This window comes from Panicum virgatum, chromosome 9K (genome assembly GCF_016808335.1).
Source record: "Panicum virgatum strain AP13 chromosome 9K, P.virgatum_v5, whole genome shotgun sequence".
Classification (NCBI taxonomy): domain Eukaryota; kingdom Viridiplantae; phylum Streptophyta; class Magnoliopsida; order Poales; family Poaceae; genus Panicum; species Panicum virgatum.
The window spans coordinates 54,894,986-54,910,816 of record NC_053144.1 but is presented as its reverse complement, the minus strand read 5'-3'; the positions used below and the strand labels follow the sequence as shown (position 1 = coordinate 54,910,816).

Sequence of the window (15,831 nt, the reverse complement as noted above, 5' to 3'; positions counted from 1 at the left end):
TGCATATGTGAAATTCTATTCTAAATCGTAATTAATTTATAAACACGTCTCTAATAGTACTGCAATTGTAATAATAAATGTGTAGTACTAATTTTCTAAACTAACTTACTACTACGTAACTAAAGTATCATTAAACTCCTACTTAAATAGTTCTACTGTACCACTAATTAAATTAAATTACTCTACAATACCAATGAAAAAATACATAAGTTAAAAGTACTTACCTGCAGATCACAAGTGGACAGTCCGGTAGAGTTTCGCCGCTTCCCTTCTCCTCACCCCTATCTTTTTCTGAGTTTTTGGTGGAATTTTCGGGCTCAAATGAGGAGGGAATGGGGTCAAAGGATTATCCAGTCGCCCGAAGAGGGGCGACAGGCCCCCTGCGCGGCTGTGGGCGGGCCACCCCTAGTCGCCCGAGGGGGGCGACAGGTCCCCCTGCACCCACGCGCCCCCGGCCAGGGACTTATTTGTAAATTGGAATAAAAAAAATTACAAACAAGTCCTGTCGCCCCTTGGTGGGCGACCGAGGTATATTTTCGAAATTTTTCGAAACGGACATATATTTTTGAAATTTGATTTTTTTTTAAATATAAAAAGGAAAAAAATCGCAACACCAAATACTCCGAAAGCCCATGTCTCGTTTTGCCGTTCCTGTCTTCACGAGCATACCCTAGCCGCCAGCAGCTCGACACGCCCGGGACCCGTCCAAGTCCCCGCGCAACGCCGCCGTCCCTGCCTTCCCTCTCCGCCCCGCCGGACCTTCCCGCCGTTCCGCTCCTCGCTCCAATGCCGAAGAACCCCGCCATGCGGCGCGGCAAGCCCGCCCGCGGCCCCGAGAAGAGGCGGCGCCACGGGCCGCGCCTCCCCACGGCGATGCGCCGGGAGCTCGACGCGATGGGGCCCGCCCCCGCCCGCGGCTCCGACGACGAGGAGGTGTCGGACGCGGGCGCCGATGACGTGTACGAGTACGAGGAGGGGGTGCCCGAGGAGGAGGCCGGCAAGAACGGCCGCTACGACGCCGTCGCCAAGTACGAGTACGAGTTCGACAGCGACGCCTCCGAGGCGGTGCGGTGACCCCCCTCACTTCTCTCGTGTGCGTTTGAGATTTTGATGTAGAGCGGCTAGCTAGCCGCGACACGATTTGCCGAGCAAAAAAAGCAAAATGGAAGTGTTTTAGTGCGCACCGGCGAAGATATTGAAGCGACGTTGCTAAGCATCTGAGTAGGTCTGGTACTTGCGCTGAATAGCGTTCTCATTTGTGTTTTAGGATGAGGATGTGCCTTCGGAGGAAGGCGAGGATATGGAGGAAGATGAAAATGACGATGGTGAGGATGAGGAGAAGCAGATAAGGATACTTCAGGAGACGACTGGAATGCCTAGAGAAGCCTTTGATGGTAAACTTTTTGTTAATCTTTGGAATTGCATATGAGAGATTCTCATAGGTGTATCACATACATAGATGGATCTTTCATTGAAGGCTCGAAAGGGCTGCTCTTTCCTGCCAAAATGTCATGTGCTAAACGATGTTGTAGCTCTCATGACAAGAAGACTAAAACTCCCAAAAAATGTATGCTTAAAATCACATTTTCTCTTGAATATGGTGGTCAAAATTGAGTTAGTTTATATCATTCGTGGTTCAAAATTTTGAAATACTTTGTCAAATCAGGAAAGAAAAGGAAACAGCCATTGGAGCTGCCATTGCGTCATGAAGATGGACCTGTCACAATGCATGATCTCTTGGATAATATCCAGGGGAAGCCTGGGTATAGCAAGGTCCGGAAGAGGCTACAGCAGCAGGAGAAAAAAACAATGGTCATGGCAGCCCCACTTCCAAAAGTGGAAAGGGAGAAGCTTGAACGTCGCTTGACATATGACACATCCAGGAGTGAACTCACGAAGTGGGAGAGAAAAGTGAAGCAAAACCGCGAAGCTCCTACGCTGTTCTTTGAAAATGATTCCAACTTGGGTGTGAACACTATTGCGGCAATTGCTAGTGAATTTAAACCAAGGACTGAGTTTGAGAAGAGAATTGCTGAGATTACACGAAGCACTGAAATAATGGAGGCACACAAGAATGATGGTGCCAAAATCCTGGAACTTAACAAGGTATTTTGATGATCTCGCACTTCATCAGTTCAATTGAATTAAGTAGGTACTATAATAGTGCTGACTACTATGTTTTTTGTTCGTCGAACATGTTTACTGTTATGTATGCATGTTCCAAGCCTTGGAACACTCATTGCTAAATAAGTTAAATGGACTTATGTAGATTGATGTCGAAGATGTGAGAGAACGCCAAAACCGCCTTGCAAAAATGCGCAGCCTCCTATTTCGTCATGAGATGAAAGCAAAACGTGTGAAGAAGATCAAGTCCAGGACATATCACCGGATGTTGAAGAAGGACAAACTGAAGGCAGCAGCAGCAGATTTTGAGGCAGATCCTGAAGCTGCCAAAGATTATGCTATGAAACAAGAATTTAAACGCGCAGAAGTAAATCTGTGCCCATTTCTTTTTGTCTTGTTGGATAAATTCCACGTTTATCTCCCCAAAAACATCATTAATTCGTGTCATTATTGTTTACAGGAAAGGATGACATTGAAGCACAAGAATACGTCGAAATGGGCAAAACGAATCCTCAAGCGTAGATTGTCTGTTCAAGATGAAGGCACACGAGCTGCTATTGCAGCTCAACTCCAACAAAATGCTCTTCTGACTCGAAAAATGAATTCCATGAAAGATGATTCTAGCAGTGAGGGAAGTTCAGATGATGATGATGATGATGATGAGAATGACTTAGAAGCAAAAATCTTAAACAGGGGGAAAGAAAAGATTCTCAAAGTTCTTGAAGAAGATAAAGAGATACCGAATTCAGGAGTTTTCTCGTTGCCTTTCATGGTGCACTTTCATTACCCTTGCCCTTTATGCATTTGTTTAGCAAAAGTATATTTGTTAGCATCATTGTGATTTGGTCATTCCCATGATCATATTTCTCTGCTTATCTTCAGGAGCGTGCTATGAAAAAGCAGGAGGATGCAGCTTATGAGGAAGCACGACAAGCCCTTGAAGAATATGATGATTCCTTGAGGAAATTGGAGGATAATAACACTGAACAGAATGAAGATTCAGTTAAGGTGACAGGTAAAAGAACGTTCGGGCCTGCCAAAAATACGCACACAAATGTGAGTAAGAGGCAAAAACTTGAAGAAACTGAGAATAGTGATAGTGAGTATGATTCTGACCCTGCCCAACATTTGGGCAACAATGAAGCAACTACAAAGCAAGATGATATAAAACTTGGGACTGCACTACTGGATGATGAACAGAATGATCTTTACAGAGTAAGATGTTTATACCTTGAAGTTATTAAATCGTGTGATTTACATTGCAGTAATCTGATTAGTAGTTGTTGCATTATGTAGAGCTTCGATGATATCATGAAAAATCCAGGCCCTAAGACAACATTTGAAGTTGGAATGTTAGCTGGTGATTCCTGGAAAACGGTACTTATAGTTGCATTCGCAGCTATTTATTTCCTTGCCATGCTCTGTTTTAAGCTCATGGACTATTGTTTTCACCAGGTCAAGAGTAGCAAACGAAATGACAATGGCATTACCAATAAATCCAAATTACAGGCTCCTATCGTAGATCCAAATCCTAAGGTTTGCCTTAATTATGATCCGTGGTTCTTACGTGTAGATCAAGTTGAATTTCACTGATTTTGTTTTCCACTTTGTTTTTAAGTAGCAACGGGATAACAATCCTGATTCAGAGGAAGAGGAAGAGATGGTTGAGGGCTTCTTGACTGTCTCTGACGCAAAGGAAAGCTATGAACTTCCATCACAAGCTGAACTCATACGCCAGGCTTTTGCTGGTGATGATGTTGAAGCTGAGTTTGAGAAGGACAAAATGGAAGTTTTAAATGAAGAGAACCCTGAACCTGAAAAACCTGCTCTTGTTCCTGGCTGGGGCCAGTGGACGGATATCCAACAGAAAAAAGGACTTCCATCATGGATGATCAAAGAACATGAAATTGCTAAAAGGAATAGAGAAGAAGCCTTGAAGAGGAGGAAGGACTCAAAGCTTAAGCATGTTATTATTTCTGAACATGTGGATAAGAAGGTAAAGGTCTATTTGATATGTTATATACAACATGTTCAGTGTGCTTTATATTTCTGTTGTTTATCTATAGTTTGTCCCCTAGTCATTCTGTTATAATTCTGGAATGAGCATATCTAGATGTAATGCTACCTTCTGCTTGGATACGTTGTACTGAGACATTTCTTAAGTTTTTTCTTAAGAGAAATGCTTGAACGAGCTATAACTTTTACTCCTTTGCGCTTCGCAGGTTGAGAAGTATTTAGCGAGGAATTTGCCTTTCCCTTTCACTTCGAAAAATGCGTATGAGCAGAGCATCCGTATGCCTATTGGACCTGATTTCAACCCAGCAATATCGGTTTCTGCTCTCAATCGACCTGCGGTATGTGCATCTCACTGATACATCGGACGGCTAAGAACTATTGAATTTGTACAAATACTTGAGTATGTCTCATCGAACAAGTGATTCAATAGTCTACTTTGAAATTAACCAGTATTGCTTTGTCTGATTTGCTTTGTATTCTAGTGCAGTGCAGTATAATCTGTTTTACATGTGCAACCAGGAATGGTGAATGGGGACATGATTAGAGCCCTATCTTGATAATTTTTTACCTGCACAATGTCTTGTGTTCTCGGGGCCTAACTTTTGAGTTGGTAATCGCCAATTAATGGCGAGTACACACTCATGCCATTTATTTATGAAGTGTCTGTTATTGATTAAGATATGCTTTTATTTCACTGTTGCACCTCCCTTAATTTTCAGATTGTTAAGAAGCCTGGTGTTATCATTAAGCCAATACAGTACGAGGAGGTTGATCCCCATCAGAAGCCGGATGAACCAAAAAGGGTCATTCAGAGAGTAACTCCAAACCAAAATGCAAAGAAAGCCTCTTCAAAACAATCAAAGGGTGGAACTTCACGTAAAAGAAAGTGATGATGCAGCTGTCTTCTTTTCAGTTGCTTGATGTGTTGAGAATGAAGACATATAAAGGAGAGCTCATCAGAATTTTATGGCCACACCGAGTTTGAGAGTGCACACCAGGAAAAGTGTACATTGATTTTTTCATAGTGAAAACAGGTTTCGTCGTGACCCATAGGCCAGAGGAAAAGGTTTCACACCCCTAGTTTATTAGTGTTTTATGCTCCTGCGCCAGAGCGTTGGAATTTTGATACGCCAAAGTAGTTGTATGCTATTTATTTGTTTTCGCTGCAGTGATAGTGATCCTATGTCTGATTTAATATGTATCGAGGACGGATCCAAATGGCCACTGTTACTTGTTGGTAAAAAAAAAAAAGATCGATTTGCCTATGTTGAAACTTCAAACATGGATTTGCACGTGCAGATACAGAATAAGGAACAAATCGGTCTTTATTATTTTTATACACAAACTTTTGTTTTGTTTCCAAATAGAAAACTCCTTCCTTTACACAAACTACAGAACTTGTTAAAATTCTGCCCTGGCCAAAAGGGGTTGGTGACAAAAGAGCTCCAATCTGGATTCATTTTTTTTTTTGACGCCTCAATCCTTGCTCCAATCTGGATTCTGGTAAACCACATGGTTGGTGGGGGTCCAAAATTCTCGACCACCTTCCCCTCTTCTCCTTCTCCACCTCCAACCAACCCCCAGCCCCCTCACTCCCTCATCGTCCATCCACACCAAATCTGCTCCACGTCCCCTCCCTACATTCGTCCGCGCATCCCACCAACCATGGTCGCCGCCTCCGACTCCGACGCCGGCGCCCAGCCGCGCGACGACCCCAGCCTCCTCCCCTTCGCATCCTTCTCGCTCTCCCTCAACATCCGCGCGCCGACCGCCCCCACACTCGCCTCCGTCCCGTCCACCATCCACCTCCCCACCCAAATCTCCACGCTCGCCGTCTGCCTCCACCCCTCCGCCGCGCAGTCCCCGTCCCGCCGCCCCACCCGCCTCAACTCCGCCACCTCCTCCGTCATCTCCCCGCTGCCCGCCTCCACGCCGGGCCTCTCCCGCTCCTTCCCGTCCGGCGCGCCCGCCGCCACCGGGCGCCGCCGCACTCTCGTCTGGTTCCGCGCCGACCTCCGCCTCCACGACCACGAGCCGTTCCACGCCGCGGCCGGGGCGTCGTCCTCCCTCCTCCCCGTCTTCGTCTTCGACCCGCGGGACTTCGGCAAGTCACCCTCGGGTTTTGACCGCACGGGCCCGTACCGCGCCAACTTCCTGCTCGACTCTGTCGCCGACCTGCGTCGGAGCCTCCGCGCGCGCGGCGGGGACCTGGTGGTGCGCGTGGGCAGGCCCGAGGTGGTCATCCCCGAGCTCGCGCGCGCGGCGGGCGCGGAGGCCGTGTACGCGCACGGGGAGGTGTCCCGGGACGAGTGCCGCGCCGAGGAGAGGGTGCAAAAGGCCGTGGAGAAGGAGGGCATCAACGTGAAGTACTTCTGGGGTAGCACGCTTTACCACGTGGAAGACCTGCCATTCCGCCTCGAGGACATGCCATCCAACTATGGCGGCTTCAGGGATGCCGTGAAGGGCTTGGAGGTCAGGAAGGTGCTCGAGGCACCCGAGGAGGTTAAGTGCGTTCCCATGAAGAATGTGCTCGAGCCTGGGGATATCCCCACGCTTTCCGAACTTGGGCTCACTGCGCCACCCGCCATGGCACAGGTCAGTCGGCTCCTTGATATACTCGTTAGGTTCTTTCTCGTGATGTGCCATTTTAGATCTTTCGCTATGTTTAGAATCATGACAATCAAATCAAAGCTCACTCTATATTACTTTTCAGTAAATAGTACAGCTAGAAGTGGATGGAAGTTGCTAATTATAGCATGTTTGCCGTTGATCATTTAGCTAGTTTCCATTATAAAGGATTCAATTCTTTAGCATATCTTAGGTATGCTGAATCTTTGATGGTCACAAAATGAAATCCGATATAAAATTTGGTCCTGTCATTCTTTTAGGTTGTTATGGTCCTATTATGAAGGTATGGTGCTTGTGCTTACTGTCTCCCAATACATTTTTGTTCTCAGCTGTGGTAGGATTGCTGAGTAGCCCAGGACAAAACAGTACTACAATTAATTTCTATTGTAGGATGTTAAAAGAAGTAGTCAGTTTTGTCTCAAAGAGAAATGCCAAATTCCACTCTTCATGCAATTGAATTGTTTATCATTGCCTCACCTGCATCTGCATTAGCAGTTAGCTTTGCTTTTCACGATCATGACATCTCCAAAATGATTTCACAGTTTGGAGCTTTGGGACCAAGTCATTGTCTACTTATGCATTTGGTCTCTTGTATCTGGCACTGTCATTATCTGCAGCCCCCTTGATTTAGGGGCACCATAAACCTGCACCTTTGAGTTGTTTATGTAGAATATGTAGAGCTGCATTGACATCTTAAAGGGGTTTCAACATTAATTTGGAAGTGAGGCTGAGCTGTCTTGCTTCCACCAAAAGGGGAAAAAGAAAGACCGATCAGTTAATGTGAACAGTGGCACTGGTGATGGGATCATTTCTTATGAATAATGGGAATAATTTCAGTTAGTGCTGAGGGCATTCTGTAGACCATACCAGAGGACCCATTCTCTTCAGCATTCTTGTACTCCTTTTTGCACTGCATCCTGATCTCTACATTTAATTTTCTGATCATGTAGGACTCAAAACCTGCTGTTGGCTCTACTCTCATTGGTGGAGAGACAGAGGCTCTGGAGAGGTTGAAGAAGTTTGCTGCCGAATGCTCTATGCAGCCAAACAAAGCAGACAAAAGCAATACCCGAGATAGCATATATGGTGCTAATTTCTCCTGCAAAATTTCACCATGGCTTGCTACAGGTTGCCTCTCTCCACGGTTCATGTATGAAGAGTTGAAGAAGCATGCTACTAGGTATGCAAGTTCGCTGAACAGAAGCTCATCGTAGGTTAAATTTGCTGCTGTATATAATTAGCCATTCTTGTCCTCCCAGAGCAATTCCTTCTGGGTCAACACCCAAAAACGATGATGGCACATCCGATGCTGGGACAAATTGGTTAATGTTTGAGTTGCTATGGAGAGATTTCTTCAGGTATGTGTCTCTTACCCTCAGTGTTGGACACGACTAGCTGAGCTGAGCACCCATGTGTTGCAGAGGATATGAAATAATCAACACATAGTGTAAACTCTTCAATGTAAATGTACATTTGCACTAATCTTCAATGTGTAAAGACTAACATCTGTAGTATGAATGGAATTGTTAATGATCCAACTGACTAATGAAATATGCAGGTTCATCACAAAGAAGTACAGCTCTGTGCAGAAGACATCTGAAGTTGCCACTGGTTGCACTCCCACCCCGGCGCTTGCATGAACAGTTAGACAAGCTGATTGCCAGCTAGATTTTGGGACATGAACTTGCCATGAACTTATGCACACTTTCAATGGAGATTTAATCTTTTTTTTTTGCCACCAATAAATGTTGGTACTTGGTAGTGAGTGGTAGCTGAGTGCGCTGTTCTTGCGTTTTTGGTTCGATTGATCTCAGAAGGGATCTTAGTATCTGTCGACATTCCTTTAAATAACTGTTCGATACTTTGTGAGCGACCTTGAATACCCCCTTGTACTTTGTTAATTGACGTGTGTTTATGTTGTATGATTTGATACGCACCCAGCAAGACATCGAAAACAAAAGACTTGTAGCATTTGGTTCTGTAAGCGGTAATGTAAATGAAAATCAAATAACAAGATATAAGATGTTTGGTGTGATAATATAACAGTATTGGGTAGCAAAATACCATTGCAGGTCTGATCGCATCAATGGCAGTTGATTGCCGCTGATTTACAGCCGCAAGGCCACAACTGTACATGGTGCTGTCCTAACTAATCTTCTCACGACCAACAGCTTCGGAGAGCAGTTAGGGCAGGGCAGCCAGCAGATGGGGCAACGGGAGCACGTAGTGCTCGACAGTCGTGCTCCTCCCTAGCAAGCTGGACACCAAACTTTGAGTTGGCTTCACATACACTTAATTTGACAATGGGAGTTTCCATACTGATATAGCAGTTCGATAGACAATCATAGCGACAACCTAACGATAAATCGCTGATGATATGTTTCGCAGACAAGCAGGAACCAACATTTTTGGACACAGATTATCTAAGCATCACATGGAAGTTCGCCACTCTTAAAACACATCAGGACACCAATTTAAACATCAAAACTCATCCCTTGAAAGGCTACAGCAAGACTGTTCCAACAAGTCCAAAAGTTCACAAGACATAGATAGGGTAGTGCGCCTAATCCTCCTCCTCACCCTCATTCTCGGCAATGTTGAAATACCGTAGCTCATAGACGCTGCGGTCCTTGTTCGAGGCGATGACCCGGAGCCAGTCACGCACGTTATGCTTCTTCAGGTACTTCTTGGTCAAGTACTTGAGGTACCTGAGAATGGAGCAACAGAGCTTTAGAAAGTGAACAAATAACCATTATTGTGAAATGCAAGCATCGCACATTTCAGAGGAGCTGGAGCATAATTTTGGCTCAAATGATGCCTACAAGACTGCAAATAAACATGCATTATTGGAGTAGAGCATGGTGGTCAACAGATGCAAGCAAAAAACTACTCCCTATAATTTGAAATGTAAATATCCATTTTCTGAAGTGCAAGCATAAAAGCCAAAACGACATATAATTTGGAATGGAGGGAGTGGTAATCAACCTAACTAACAATGAGGTAAGTTCCATTTTCGACATGAACAGAATACAATTTGAGAAAGAAATTAGACCACGTACACAACCAGGAACAAACATGGAATCTGCAAACGAAAAGGCTGTGTAAGCTAGACCTATCAAACATCATACTTGCGTGACTGCTGTGTCATATACACCTCAATAGGATTGAGACAGCGATATGCAGCTGCAGTGCAGCTAGAGTGCTAATACAGCATCCAATCCACTTACGAGCTAGGAAATACTATCATGTGTGAAGTGTATCCTCCCAGTCCAACTAAGCTTTCCTTACTATGCATCCATGTTTTATTCACTGCATATTCACCAAAATGATTCGCTAGCTAGCTGCAAGGAAAAGATGGGACCAAAATACCTAATTTCTAAGCTCTAAGTAGAACAAAATACCTAATCCTGCGTCCAATCATCACCAGTTCGGACCTTATCGCACAGATATGAACGCATACAGTTCGACACATTGATGTTATGGCCTAAAATGGGTACCCGGAGCTAGGAATGCGTGGATCTGGGTGGTCGAACAAGCAAGCTTTGTGCGACGTATACCTCTTGGAGAAAGGCCCCTCGGAGGTGACGGTGACCTTGGTCTTGTCGCGGGAGACGGTGACGCCCTCGCCGAGGTTGCCGGCCTTGCCGCCGGCGACCTTGATGCGCTCCTGCAGGAACTTCTCGAGCGTGGCGATCTCCATGATCTTGTCCTCCACGGGCTTGGTGCAGTCGATCGTGAAGGTGACGGCGCCCTTCTTCTTCCCGCCGGCCGCGCCGCCCTTCGCCCCCGCCGCCACGCCGCGCGCCATCGCCTTCTTCCTCCGCCTCTCGCTGGGCTCCTCCGCGTGCGCCGCCGGATTCGGTGGTGGTGACTGCGCCGCGAGAGACGATAGGGTTTTGAGGACGCGCCGGGGAGGTGGCTTATAAGTAGTAGGGTTGAACAGATCGGACGGCCACGGTTCGTTGATGCGGGGTAGCCACGCAGTTTGGGCCATACGGCCATCTTGGGCTGCTCTTGTTGTCGGCCCTTCGATCCGGCCCGTTTATAAGCCATGCTCATAGTCATCGGCTGTGAAAACAAAATCTAAATTACTCCTCTTAACTGTAGCCAAAGTCCGAATAACCCCCTAAACTATAACTTGATCCAATTTACCCCATGAACTATGCCATTTAGTTCATTATACCCCATAATACAATTTGTTCTTTTTGTTTCTCCATACACAAGTTGAATTTTAACCTCAATTTTTGTTGGGTGGTAGTGGACATCAGGATGTATATTTTAGAATTTTTTTATAAATTTTCAACTTTATTTTTCATATAATTTTGAACTCCAATATTTAATTTTTGTTAAATATTCTAACATATCACAATAATGATAAAAAAAATTACGATATATTTTTTCTAACATGTGTTATGATGTGTACTATCATCTTGTAAAATCTCAACTTAAAACTCCACCTATACATGGAGAAATGAAAAAATAAATTATATTAGGGGGTAATTTGAACCAAAGAGCATAATTTAGGGGGTAAAATAAACCAAACGATAGTTTAAAGGGTTATCCAAACTTTGTCTATAGTTGAGGGTAGTAATTTAAACTTTTTTCAAAAAAAATGCCCACTACTCACTACACCACACCCTCCTCTCCAAAAAAAACTCACTGCACCACATCCACAAATTTTGGGAAACATTAAATCTACTATCTATCTATCGATTCCAAAAATAATCATACAACTAGAAGGTACCCTCGTGCTTCGCACGAGGCAGGAAGTCCGAAATATGGCATACAGAATTTCTGAAACAATTGAACCTAAGAACCTTTCATAGAAATTGCAATGAATCACAGTTCATAAAAAGATCAAATTATATGTAGCATCTGAAGTTCCTCTTTCCCCGAGACATCGCACAACCACAACAATAAATTTGAGCTAAAGATCTCAGGAACTTTCTACAGGCCTTTGATCAGGATAGGCACTAACAAATGTAAGCTATTAGAGCAGGTGTTTATTCCCGTATTCACCCAATGGAATAAGCTACCTGATATGAAATGTTTTAAAATCTAAGAGACTGGATATGTGTCGCAAAAAATTCCAAGCAACAAAGGTACATGAAAATTTTCAAAAAAACAAACAAACAAAGGTACATGAAGAAACATTTGGATCTCTCCTCTCAATATTAGCAGGAACCTATACACCAAAGGTCCATATCTCTTAACAAAGGAGCAAGAACAGTGAGCAATGTATGTGAATATTAAAAGGAAAGTACTACTTGGCTTGATTCATGGAGATGCAGTTTACGCCTAATTAAGCACCTGGTTGATGAGTACGGGTTTGGCTGCGCCGAGGCTCCCGTGCTGGCTTGGCAACGTCTGGCTGATAGAGCCGAGAAGAGGGAGGGGGTGGAGCGCCGTTGCTGGGAGAGGCGGGGCACGTCGCGAAGCCAAGACGGAGAAGGCAGAGCCACGACACGGCGGCGTCGGTGGCGCCAAGCAGTGGCGTCATGACGGGGGGGGGGGGGTATGACGGCCGGTAGGGCGGCAGGGGTGGCGCTCCGCGGGGTAGGAGCGACGGAGGTGGGAGAAGAACTGAAGAAGCATCGGGTCTGCGAAACATGTCGGGCGTGGAGAGAGGGCAGAAGCAGGATAAGTTAGGAAGAGTCCGGAGAAGCCGCTTCGGGTGGAAGCTGATCCAAGCAACCACAGCTAGCCTTTGGATGTAAGATCGGACGGGCAATTTTTTGCCGATGATGTGGCCGCGCGAGGGTACAGAAGTGGTATACAGAAATAGAGAATATGGTAGATTTTTTTGAGATTTTAAAAAAATCATACAAATAATCGTACAAACTACTGGGCCGTTTTCCTCCTTTGGTCAGCACAATGCCAATTTCGGCCCAAGGCAGCGGGCGGCCTCGGTCCATTATTCCTACCTTATACCCCCTCCGACTCCGACGACCAAATCCCTAAACCCCCGTTGTAAAGGCCTAAGCGACGCCGCCGGCTCCTCCTGTAACGACCCGGCCCGGGATAACGGCTAAGATCTACTCTTCAAGTTGAGTAAACCACACCTACTAATTAATCCACTTGCGCTTTCGTCCTCGCTTCGCGCAAAAAGGATCGATCCGGAATTAATTAGCTTCCCGTGACTCGGTATTTAAATTGGTCTGGCTCTCAACCAACTTTCAGTATGGGACAATTCCCGCGGATGAACAGTGTCGCGACGCTACAGTACCGACGTGCTACAGTACTCGGGCTACAGTAACCGACATCAGGCCCGTCCCAATTCGCTACAGTACTCTAGCTACAGTAACCCGTCTTGCTACAGTACCCGGCCCGACACTGTTCCCCTGGTTGTTACAATCATCCCCCCTTAGGACTCGACGTCCTCGTCGAGTACCAGACCAACCTAAATACCAGGATCTCCTCTCTTAGCCACGTCCCATACGTCTAGTGCTAACGGTCCCATGTGCCACGTCCGTGCGTCCAGTGCCAACAGTCCCTGTGCCACGTCCGTGCGTCCAGTGCCGGCGCATCCTCAATGCCCGCGCATCTGCGCCCACATGCGCCCGTCCACATGCCGGTGGCATCTGCGACCACGCGCCCGTGCTCATGTCCGCGCACTTCTGCCCGTATGTGGCGTGAAACCGCGAGAGTCGGCTCTGATACCACTGTAACGACCCGGCCCGGGATAACGGCTAAGATCTACTCTTCAAGTTGAGTAAACCACACCTACTAATTAATCCACTTGCGCTTTCGTCCTCGCTTCGCGCAAAAAAGATCGATCCGGAATTAATTAGCTTCCCGTGACTCGATATTTAAATTGGTCTGGCTCTTAACCAACTTTCAGTATGGGACAATTCCCGCGGATGAACAGTGGCGCGGCGCTACAGTACCGACGTGCTACAGTAGCGCCGCGGTATGGGAGAATAACCATGGACGAATGAATGGATTGGGTTAGTGAGGTATCACGGAGCGCGTGAATCCACGAGTACTCGATATTTATGGAGAGATGAATGTATATATTAGACTTAAATATGTGAAACTATGAATGCAAATATGCAATTGTGTTAGCAAACAAAATAGCAGGGACACTGAGGCAATCTAAACCATAATGATTTTCTATCAAGTAATATCACCAAAGGTTGTGACCTCGAAAAAGACCGTTTATATAGAAGACATGTATGAAAACTACTTAATCATTGCTCACAAAACAATATATCATTCCCAGAACATTCAATTCTCACTCTCTTTGTCGGCAGCGGTGCTCAACTACTGGACTCTAACACATTGTGTTGCTCCCACCTTAACATGTACTAGCAAAAATGTTTGCTATGACTTTTTTCCATTTTTTTTGCAATATTGTTCCTATGGTTGGTCAACGCAGGCGTGAGGAAAGGGATCAGAGACAGACTGTGATCCTATTTTGTACATTAACTCATCAAGTGATTGTTGACAAAAATATTGTATGGTGCGTAGTGTTTACCCATCTATTATAAAAGCTAAAATTTGATGATAGTAGAAACCAGCTGTGTGGGCTATTTGGATCAAATGGGCTAAAGTTTAGCTTAGTCATACCAAATATTTTTATGCCAATTAGAATGACAAAACATAAGCTAATTGTAAAACTAATTGCATAAGTCTAGGGCCAATTCACAAGACATATTTTATTAAGCCAAATTAATCTATAAATAACATATATTTACTATAGTATCACGAGACATATCCCTTGTCTGCGTAATAGCACGTCATCACATCGCTAGACCATAATTTTTAGTCAGCACGTTGGATGTTAATTAGGCTACATATTTAATATGAAATTTTTTCTGCTCTTCCTCCGTCCGTTTGATATATGAGGGAGTGAGTACGCCCGTCTGCAATGTTTTCGCATAGCGCCGCGCGACCGCTCGTCTTGCCCCTTTTCTATCATTCGTTCATCCGTCTGAGGCCTGTCCGAGGGAGCGAGTCCATTCGTACACTAATTATAAATTAATTGCATAAATGAAGACTAATTTACAAGATGAATCTATTAAACTTAATTAGTCCTTGATTTTCCATGTAGTACTACAGAACATAATTTAACAGAACACGATGCTGTTGTCCCTATTCAAGAATTAGATCCAATCATCAATGAAGGTAATATGCAAAATTTGCTATCCATGCCATGCCACAATCTTATACCTTGCTGACCTAAATATTATTGCAAAATTTGCTGCATGCAGATGAAGGTGAACAGGCAACAACGGACCTTTGACCTAAATATGGCTATAAGTATTGATTGCAGACCTAAAGATTTTTGCAAAATTGCTTAAATATATATGTATTCCCACCCAATGACAAATGTATAGATGAAGACATTGATGTCTACGCTGAGGAAGCGCACATTGTCTTGGAATAAAATAAGCAGGAACCTTCAAGTGATAATTCAGGTATGCTGAAAATTTTATCATTATTTTATGGCAAGTGAATGCAGATGTCAATTGGGCTGTTGTAACAGGATCAGACCATGATGATATAGACACCACAACCGCCCAGGGTAATACAAGTGGTAGTACCAGAAGGAGGAAGTATTTGACAAACAAGCAGAGACAGGAAATATATGAAGATTTGCTTGAGAGATGTGTCATTTCAAAGCAAACTGGTAAGCTTACACAAAAGAAGCATAGTACAGTCGAAGTTGCCTCCAAATTCAATGTTACCATGAAAGTTGTCCAATCCATTTGGAGAATAGCAAAGAGAAACCGTGAAGCAGATGAACCGGTGGATGTCAGTTCAAAAAGGGCAAAGAATTGTGGTCGGAAAAGAGTGGATGTAGATTTGTCTCAAATGCACTTGATTCCATACAACAACAGGACAACAATTAGATCATGTGCAGAAGCTTTGCATGTATCAAAGTCTAAGCTGCACAAGTTATTCAAAGAAGGACTGATCCGTCGCCACACTAAGTCATATTTGAAGGAATTCTCGCAACAGACCTCGAGGAACATTGGTCACCGAATCTATCAATGTAAATAAAGATATAAGTAGGTCTTTCTTGATAAGTAAGGTTATCCCAGCTATTCGCAGAGTTTG

At 44.7% G+C, this 15,831-nt stretch overlaps 3 protein-coding genes across 3 annotated transcripts; 2 read left to right on the top strand and 1 right to left on the bottom strand.

Annotated features, from left to right (window-relative positions):
* The first annotated feature begins 668 nt into the window (after positions 1-668).
* LOC120652407 (uncharacterized protein C57A7.06-like) lies at positions 669-5,413 on the top strand. Its single transcript, XM_039930220.1, has 11 exons — positions 669-1,065; positions 1,268-1,394; positions 1,667-2,106; positions 2,270-2,491; positions 2,585-2,896; positions 3,007-3,339; positions 3,421-3,501; positions 3,580-3,660; positions 3,746-4,120; positions 4,347-4,478; positions 4,860-5,413. Exons 1-11 carry the CDS (start codon positions 787-789, stop codon positions 5,028-5,030), a joined length of 2,553 nt encoding a protein of 850 aa, XP_039786154.1. The 5' UTR covers positions 669-786; the 3' UTR covers positions 5,031-5,413.
* A 293-nt stretch (positions 5,414-5,706) lies between these two features.
* On the top strand, positions 5,707-8,739 carry LOC120652408 (blue-light photoreceptor PHR2-like). Its single transcript, XM_039930221.1, has 4 exons — positions 5,707-6,735; positions 7,719-7,948; positions 8,028-8,126; positions 8,327-8,739. Exons 1-4 carry the CDS (start codon positions 5,806-5,808, stop codon positions 8,406-8,408), a joined length of 1,341 nt encoding a protein of 446 aa, XP_039786155.1. The 5' UTR covers positions 5,707-5,805; the 3' UTR covers positions 8,409-8,739.
* A 325-nt stretch (positions 8,740-9,064) lies between these two features.
* LOC120652409 (60S ribosomal protein L22-2-like) lies at positions 9,065-10,675 on the bottom strand. Its single transcript, XM_039930223.1, has 2 exons — positions 10,326-10,675; positions 9,065-9,476 (listed from the first exon to the last, which is right to left on the bottom strand). The coding sequence occupies exons 1-2, from the start codon at positions 10,574-10,576 to the stop codon at positions 9,332-9,334; spliced, it is 396 nt and encodes a 131-aa protein (XP_039786157.1). The 5' UTR covers positions 10,577-10,675; the 3' UTR covers positions 9,065-9,331.
* Positions 10,676-15,831: the final 5,156 nt, after the last annotated feature.